Source organism: Thunnus maccoyii, chromosome 7 (genome assembly GCF_910596095.1).
Source record: "Thunnus maccoyii chromosome 7, fThuMac1.1, whole genome shotgun sequence".
NCBI classification, from domain to species: domain Eukaryota; kingdom Metazoa; phylum Chordata; class Actinopteri; order Scombriformes; family Scombridae; genus Thunnus; species Thunnus maccoyii.
This window is the reverse complement of record NC_056539.1, coordinates 15,048,292-15,056,864: the sequence shown is the minus strand read 5'-3', so window position 1 is coordinate 15,056,864 and position 8,573 is coordinate 15,048,292. Positions and strand designations below refer to the sequence as shown.

The following is an 8,573-nucleotide window of genomic DNA, read 5'->3' as shown; positions in this document are numbered from 1 at the left end:
CTGATAACTGTACAAAGTAATGTATATCTTTAATAACATGCTTACTGAATCAGTTTTACTGGTCTTTTCTGATCTGTTTTATACAGTTTTTCAATCCATCATTAGAGATGAATAGTCTTGAATGAGCAGGATTCAGTAAAGCTTCATGAGGCACCATGAAGTGAAAAATGATTTATGCTCCAGTCACCTGCTGAAGAACTGAGTCGATAATATCTATGAAAAGCCTCTCAAAGTCTTCAGATTTACTTCTTATGGAATTTCTTCTTCTTCTTCCTCTTGCCAGCTCCGAGTGCTGCTTTCTCCGTCACAATGTGCTGATACTTCTTTTTGTTCTTACTGGGAAGAGAAGAGAACAGCATATGTTATAAGTTGAACATAGATTTGGCCAATCGCGAAAATAAACAGGGAACAATGAACATTAATTTGGGAAATTCCTTTGCAAATTTGACAAGTAACTATACATGTAAAATATATTCTAATGCCAAACAGGGTTGACAAATTCAAAGGAAAAGTGCAAAACTCTAATGATATACAGGTTCATACGGTCCTTTCTGGCCCTTCTCTGAACTGTACCACAACAAACATGCAGTACACCTACACACACTGCAGCACAGAATACAGAACAAACTAACAACACTGTCCACACCCTGTATACACAACCAGCACATGTTTCATATTGCTTTTGTTCCTTCTTTACAAAGCACAACATTGTGCAGCGTAATGACAAACTGTTGTGGTGTTACACAGTATTCTGTGACCTGATGGACTCTGAGCTCTGGAAATGTGTGACCCTACAGAAAATAATTCAAATGTGCCAGTAGAAATGAGTTAAATCTTTGGTGAATCTGACAGATCAAAGTTTTTTATGCAACAAAAAAAACCCCAGATTATCTTATAATGATGTTCAAGGAATGTCTGCCAGATAAAGATCAGCAATATAAATCATTTTGTCACGTCAGATGTCTCTTTTTTTTCCACTGCTGTGGCAAATTACCACTAATCAATAAGTGTCAGCGTTCACCAATACGCTTTTCTCCACTCCACTAGTAATATGTATTTGTTCTACTTTTGCAGACCAGCTTATGTCTCTAAAGTGAGGAATTCACATGTGAACGTATACAAATGTCTTATTCGCAATTGATATAAAATTGAACCATACCACATGTTCACAGTAAAAAAAATAGTTAATCATGGCTCTGGTAGATATTTTGCTAAACATTATTTGTCTTATCACTATAAAAATAAACCAGGTGGTGTTGATAAGCTGTTTTTAGGGGAGTATTTTTTTTTTTAGGGGTAAATTAGGGCTAGAGTGAGACACGCTTGAAGACACGCTACTTCTAAAACACCTCTAGTAGACGCTGTTTATCCAGTCAAACAGTTTGTCGATGTGACTAAATTTCAACTTACTGCCTGAACTCAGCATCAGCCAGCAACTCCTCCACCATGGTTCTCTTCCTCTCCTTCTTGGGAACACGGGAATGATAGAAGTCGACTGCGCTGTCCACCACTGTACCAACCTGTATCACACACACATTTAAAAAAAAATACTCAAATACATATCAATACAGTAAAGATTGATTCTGACAGTAAAAAACATAATTCCTGTGAGTACTGCAGACTGGATTATTTGTACCTTCATACAGCCAAACCCTTACAAGAAGACATTTTGAAAAATAAAGATTTATGACCGCATTTCTAAATAAATATAAAAAGATTGATTTTTTACTGACCTGAAAATACTTGGGAAAACCATCTCTGTCATTCTTCTTGTAGAATCTCTTGGGATCCAAGGAGCCTCTCATCTTCAGGACTTGGAGGTCTCCTTTCAGCTCCCCGGTGATCTCAGGGGCTTTCATATTAAACCAACCGTCCCCTGTTGTTTTCTCACGCTCCGCCTGGGAAAAACAATTACTCCAATGATTTCAAAAGCATTTAGAATTGGAGTAAAAAAATGCAGTTTTTATGATGACCACATGTTCAGTAGAGGTCAGAGTTTTTTGGGTAATATGTGTCATTATAACTGATTTTACAACGATGAAATCTTAGTGGATATTAATGTGGACCATCTCCTAAACTTCATCATCAAACATCAATTTGTAAAACTTACTCTGCGTTTAAGTTTCAAGGCTTGTTTGGATTCACTGTAAGGAGGCACTGCATCCTTTTTTTCAAAGTCTGGACCAATCATGCTCTTCTTCATCACCTGTGAACAACAACAAAATACTGCATCACACCACTAACGCAGAGATAAAAGGCTAAAGTCAAAAAGAAGTGGAGAGAAACCATGAATAACACCATCTCAGGTGTTATTGGATTTATTCGTCCTTGCACAACGTTCATTATCCATTCTGCATCAGAGATCACCTTCAAAAAGGGAAAAATCAATCGCTTATTTACCTCATCTTGGATCTTCTTTTCCTTTAGTTTTTGCAGCGAACTGGAGACAGGTTTTGATTTGCTGCCATCAAAATTGATGTATAAACCCCCGAGCTCCTTCATTCTGATGCCGGGGTCAATACGGCTGGACAACTCTTTCCTAAAACAAATTGGCACAGAGAAAATTCCTCAGGAGGTGCAGTCATGTCTCATTTCTCACCTCTGCACACAGTTATAATCAAATATAATGTAATGATGTGTTAAAGGATAAGCCAGATGATGTTCTACTTTTTTCTTTTTTGTCAATAAATCCTATGAAAAGAAACCAACAAAAACTTGATCCTACTAACAAGTATTGCCTGTGTAGCCAAAGCCTGATATAGTTTATTCCTCTGTGCTTGAGAGCTGCATTGTTGTCCAAAAAACATACAAAAACACATCGACCTGCCACATCATAGCACTGGATGACATGTTCCTTAATTATGATGAACGTAGCCGCTGTAGTTTGAGTCAATCCCACATATGTCCAAACATCAATGTGTATTAAACTGCAGTTGAAAATAGTCCCTCACAAATGCTCCATTTACTCCTGTTTGAGTATCATTTGCTAAAAACTGCAATGCTCAGTTGTGTTAGAAATTACTAGAGCTGCAACAATTAGACCAAAAGTTAATCGGGAACTATTTTGATAGTATAAAACAGTCATTTCAGCCATAAATAAAATGCCAAAAAATGGACTGGTTTCAGCTTCTAAAATGTGATGATTTAATGTGTTTCTTTGTCACATGATGTGGACTGTTTTAGTTGGACAAAACAAGACATGTGAAGACGTCACTTTTGACTGGGAAATTATAAAAGGCTTTTTTTTTTTATACCATTATCAGAAATTTTATAGACAAAACGATTAATTTAAAAAATAATCTACAGATTAATCAATGATGGAAATAATCATCACTTGCAGCCCTTAAAAATGTCCCACAGAGGCTCCCGTAAGTGTAGGTATTGAGAGATGCTTCATCCTTTAAATAACCGTTGCGAATGTTTGACCCTGAATGATTTATTTCTGTTAATATACATGTGACAGTTTCCAGTTGAATGATCTGATTCTGCGCCCTATTACTTACGAGTGAGGATCTCTACTTGAGAAGAGAATGTCTGCATCTTCATCATCATCATCCTCCTCCTCCTCATCCACAAACTCCTCATCTTGCTCCTCCTGCTCAGCTCCCTCTTTCCTTCTGCCTGCCGCCACCGCCGCCTCCTCTCTCAGCCCCTCCTTGTAGTAATCCTCATCAGCCGCTTGTCCTGGCCGCGTGTCAATCATAAACAGTCCCTCAACTGATTCATCTGCTGCTTCAGACTTTTTGGAGGGTCTTCCTCTCTCCTCTGCCAAATCCTCCTCTTCATCCTCTTCCTCTCCAGAAACTTCCCTCTCCTCCTCTTCTTCTGCATAGTCATCTTCATCCTCATCCTCACTGCTCACCAGCAGGCTGACTATTTTTGTTTTCTGCACAGTGACGTCTTTAGGTTGCTGTTCAGAGTCAGAATCCACTGTGATCTTGTGCTCCTGCTTAGATGTCACCTGAATGGCCTCAACTTGGACCTCACTGGAGTCAACCACCTGCTGAGCATCTCTGTTCATTGTACTGACTTCCATTTTCTCCTCCTCACTGGACTGTGTTTCCACAACAGTATCCCCGCCTATATGCTCAACTCCCTGTGATGGATGGGTGTCTACATCAGCCACTTCCATGGCTTCCTCCTCCTCTTTAGTCTCCTCTGTATCTTCAGAAGCCTTCTCACATATTGTTACTGTAACTGATGGCTTTAACGGCTCTGATGACAGGACTGTTTCCTGCATCATTTCCACTTCTGAGGTATCCCCATCCTTATTTTCAGCACGTGGCTCCTCCTGCTGGTCTCTGGGCGTCACTGCAGCCTCACAAACAACTTCAGCTTCTTTAGCACAACCAGGACCATCTGATACTGGGGGATATACATGAGAATCCTCTTCTGAAATGACATTAACTCCCCTCTTCACATTTGCTGAAGCCTCATTTGATGCGAGATCAGTACTTTTAACGCCTTCTTTCTCTTCTAATATTTGGCTCTTATCTTCCTCCAACAGTGTGCAATCTGCATCCTCAGCTATCAGAGTACTTTCTAATCTAGAGTCATTTAATAAACTATCCTCTTCAGCCGGCTCCCCGGTTTTTTCTAGAACAATACTAAGATCCTTGACTGAGCGCCTGGAGGATGGAGCACCTCGACTGCTGTTACCTGAGCCTGTGCGGCTGCTGCATGGAGACCCTCTGCCACGTGAGGAGCAGGGGCTGCCAAGTGGGGACTGCATGTCTGTCAGCTCAGAGTCTGAGTCCAGAACTTTGGGACCCACGGATTGGGTCTTCCCTCGTCTACGAGTGGTCATACTGTAAGTGGGCCCGGACTCAAACCCTTCAGAGTCACAAGACCGAGGCTCACTAAAATCTACAGCAGTCTTCCCTCTTGCCGCCCTGCTCCTTCGGCCTGTTGGGGCAGGAGAGCGAGAGCCTTCTGAGGCCTCATCTAGGTCAATGGGAATAGGATGTGTTTGCCTTCTGGATCTCGTCGCACTACGGGTTGTGGACCGAGAAGTCCCCGAGACACTGGATGTGCAGCTCTCAGCCTCTGAGACTTCAGAGTCCTCAATTTGTCGTCTGGCAGATGATCTGGTGCGAGCAGTTTTTCGCTGACTTCTGGTGACTCTCTGGGATTCGGACACCACAGAGCTGCAGGACTCTGTTTCGAGCACAGCGTCAACCTTGACATCTCCTGCTTCAACATCAGCTGGGTCAGATTTTTCAAGAACCACCTTCCTCCTTGTACTCCGGCGGCTACTTTGGCTGGCTTTTGAAGCAGATACTGCAGAAGAGCACGATTCCACCTCAGATACCTCATCTTCCTGACTTCCTGTGGGGGCCTGTCTCCTCCTTCCCCTGGTGCGTGTCACTTGTGGCTCGATGTCGGACACCGCAGAGCAGCACGACTCCAGATCTGACGTGTCTGCTTCATGGACGGAGCCCACAGGAGTGCAAGGCTGCTCCGGACTGTGCAGTCTGGAGGCTCTGGTGCATCTTCTCAGTGAGGTTGGTGGAGACGCTGGTGGGCTGCTGGTCTTCCCCAGGGCCTGCTGGATAGGGGTTTCTTCTTGTTTAGCAGCCCTCCTGGTTCTTCGTCCAGTGGATGGAGTGGCCTGTGTGGCAACAGTAAGACCAAGTCAGTAATACAGTTGGTTTTACAGCAAGCTTTACCCCAGAGGATAAGGCTGGGATTATTCTTAATTTTCTTAACAAATTACATGACAAAACACAAAGCAGCGATGTGTTAGTTTGTCTTTAACCCCCCTGTAGACTCAAGCCCATTGGTTCCTCCTAAAGATGTAAATCACAAATATATCTATTTTTAAAAAGGCTTAGTCATTTCCTAAAACAGCTGGGCACTGTAGTTTTTAACAAACATTACCTGAACACGAATAAATTGTGCATTTGCTGGTGGACTATTTTCAGCGGTGGATTAATACACATTTAGTGCTTTGAGTATTTATGGCAGCAGGACAGTGTATGTGGGATTGGCTCAAAATAAACTACAGTTCCCACTGCCTATGTTCATCATAGTGAAACAGTGCACTCGTTAATGTGTATTTAATAGTTCTTGGAGAATAATGGAGCTCCATGGCACAGAGTTTTGTTTTTTACATAGCATTTGTTGACAATAAGAAAAATATAGAGTATCATTATCAGCTTTAATCTTTAAGTGCTGATTAGTGAACCAGAGATGTGATAACATTTACAGTTCCCACTTTATAAGAACATACTCATACGAGGTACTTAGGGGCACTGACTGAACACAAAAAGATCAGTAATATTGTCACGAGGAGTACTTTATGTCGGTTGTATAATATCTTCTTTGACTCTGGAAGATAACTTTGCTATCTCAGTTTGGGCTTGAAGACTTAAACAGAAAACTTGTGTTACAAACTGGAGGGGACGTGGAGTTTGAAAGATCTGAGCATTTACCAGGCAGGATGGGTCTAATGCATGGATGCATTAAGTATATTAATGGAAGACACTTAAGTTGCATTATGCAAAGCGTAGGATCCAGTGTTTTTGGAGCTTGACTCACACTAGAGACTAAAAATCCTTAGCTGTATCCCAAATCCATATAACACATATTACACACTTCTAAAACTACTTCTGAGCAGGTTTGCAGTGACAAGATTAGTCACTAAAAACAGCCAATGTGCATTACAGCTGAAATGATTAGTTGATTAGTCAATTGACAGAAAATTGATTGTGAACTCTGTTGATAATCGATTAGTAGTTCAAGCATAAATGCCGAACATTTCCAAGAATCCTAATGGATCATTTTAGAGTTTTGGACTCTTGGTCAGAAAATACAAGCTGATTAAAGAGCCACATTGGACTTCAGGCATTTTTCACTATTTACTGACATTTTATATATGAGTCGATTAATCGAGAATATAATCAGTAGAGTCGTTCATTATGAAAACGTGTTAGTTCCTAACATGCATTATATGTTTTTAATGTACTGGTAATATATATTGTTTTCATACTGTATAACGCAAAACGAGAATGGGAAAAAGTTCCTCACAGCTGGAAAAAAACCCAATTGTGGATACATAGTGGTCAACCAGCTGAAGAAACACCCCAGAAAACAAAATAAATATTTATACTGTATATCTAAATAACTTATCTTGCAGTGTCTTTGTTAAATTTAATTGGCTGTGAAATGATTGTATTGAGTCAAAATAGTGAGACAGCATTTCGACCTGGTTTTCAAAACACACTGAAAGCTCTCACACACTTGCACTTTGGAGTTTTCAATCATCTATATGATTTTTTTTTCGTGTCATAACATCGAAACGTTTCTAAACTATATGAAGAGACTTGTAGTGTCCACGTGAGTTTGACCAGCGACACACAAACCGGCTAACTAACACGCGACTGGCTTTATTCTGCTCAGACTAAACTCTATTGCTGAGCTCTGATCATTTACAGGCTTGAGGATAATCTCTTTTCATACATACCTCAACCTCAGAGGGCTGGTCGGGGTTTGTTTTAGTTGGGGAGTACACGCGTACTCCTCTCCTGGTCGCCACCATCTTGCATGCTGTCTCTCTCTCTCTCGCTCACTTCCGGTTAGAAGACCACGCTTGACTAATCGATCCACGGAAATAAGACTCAGGTTGAGCAGACGATCACAGAGCAATTCAAACGCTGAGGTATATAAATATTTGGTGTATTTATTTATTATACTCACGGAGGAAGTATTCAGTTTCTTTGCTTAAGTAAAAGTAGCAACACGGCAATATAAAAATCAGTATAAGGCTCCTCCAAAGGGTCACCAGATAAATCTGAGGGTTTGTGAGATGATTAATGGGGGAGGAAAGAAGAAAAAAAAGTTCTAATACACAAATCTGTTTTCAGTTTTTTGACTTTTTCTCTGATCTTTGATTTTTGGTGAAATATTCGATCATTTGAACATTTATTGATATAAAACTATGTGAAAAGTGAAAAATCACCATTTGGTGGAGCTGTTAACAACTCAGACATCTGAAATGTGACCCAGACTACAAAAGGTTTGAAACCACTGGTTTCATCTTAAACAATGTGTTGTATTTTAAAAGCTTGTTATATTATCCATTGTGTCAAAGCTGTCAAATAAATGCAGTGGAGTAAAAAGTACAATATTTCCCTCTGGAATGTAGTGGAGTGGAAGTATAAAATAGCATCAAATGGAAATACTCAAGTAAAGTACATGTACCTAAAAATTGTACTTTGATTTTGATTTAACAAAATTTGAATAAATTACTTTAGCATCTAATTTTATTAGCTGATCATGTCTTGTACGTAAAACCTTCAAGTAACAAAAAATGTCAGTAATATAGTGGAATAAAAATATTAATATTTCCATCTCAATTCTAAAAGCACGAGTTTAAGTGACATGAAATGCAAATAGGTAAAGTACCTTACGTTTATGTTTAAAACAGTACTTAAGTAAATGGACTAAATTACACCACAAACATGGTTATTCTTGTTTGTAACTCACACTTTCAAGTGATCAGTAAAGTTGTGATTTAAAGGGTCGCTACAGGCTTTTATGTCGTCAGTATTTTGCCTTTATTCTAAGCTGTT

At 40.0% G+C, this 8,573-nt stretch overlaps 1 protein-coding gene across 1 annotated transcript; it reads right to left on the bottom strand.

The window, feature by feature from the left end:
• Positions 1-4: 4 nt before the first annotated feature.
• On the bottom strand, positions 5-7,603 carry dnttip2 (deoxynucleotidyltransferase, terminal, interacting protein 2). The gene is made up of 7 exons (XM_042416630.1): positions 7,466-7,603; positions 3,504-5,611; positions 2,401-2,539; positions 2,111-2,206; positions 1,734-1,898; positions 1,411-1,520; positions 5-336 (listed from the first exon to the last, which is right to left on the bottom strand). The coding sequence occupies exons 1-7, from the start codon at positions 7,538-7,540 to the stop codon at positions 243-245; spliced, it is 2,787 nt and encodes a 928-aa protein (XP_042272564.1). The 5' UTR covers positions 7,541-7,603; the 3' UTR covers positions 5-242.
• Between the last annotated feature and the right edge of the window lie 970 nt (positions 7,604-8,573).

Excerpts from the sequence above, each read along its gene's own strand:
- dnttip2 (XM_042416630.1), bottom strand. The coding sequence starts at position 7,540 with ATGGTGGCGACCAGGAGAGGAGTACGCGTGTACTCCCCAACTAAAACA. Across the intron at positions 2,207-2,400 it reads AAAAGAAGATCCAAGATGAG|GTGATGAAGAAGAGCATGAT; the intron begins GTAAATAAGCGA and ends TGTTGTTCACAG. Across the intron at positions 1,521-1,733 it reads GTTTTCCCAAGTATTTTCAG|GTTGGTACAGTGGTGGACAG; the intron begins GTCAGTAAAAAA and ends TGTGTGATACAG.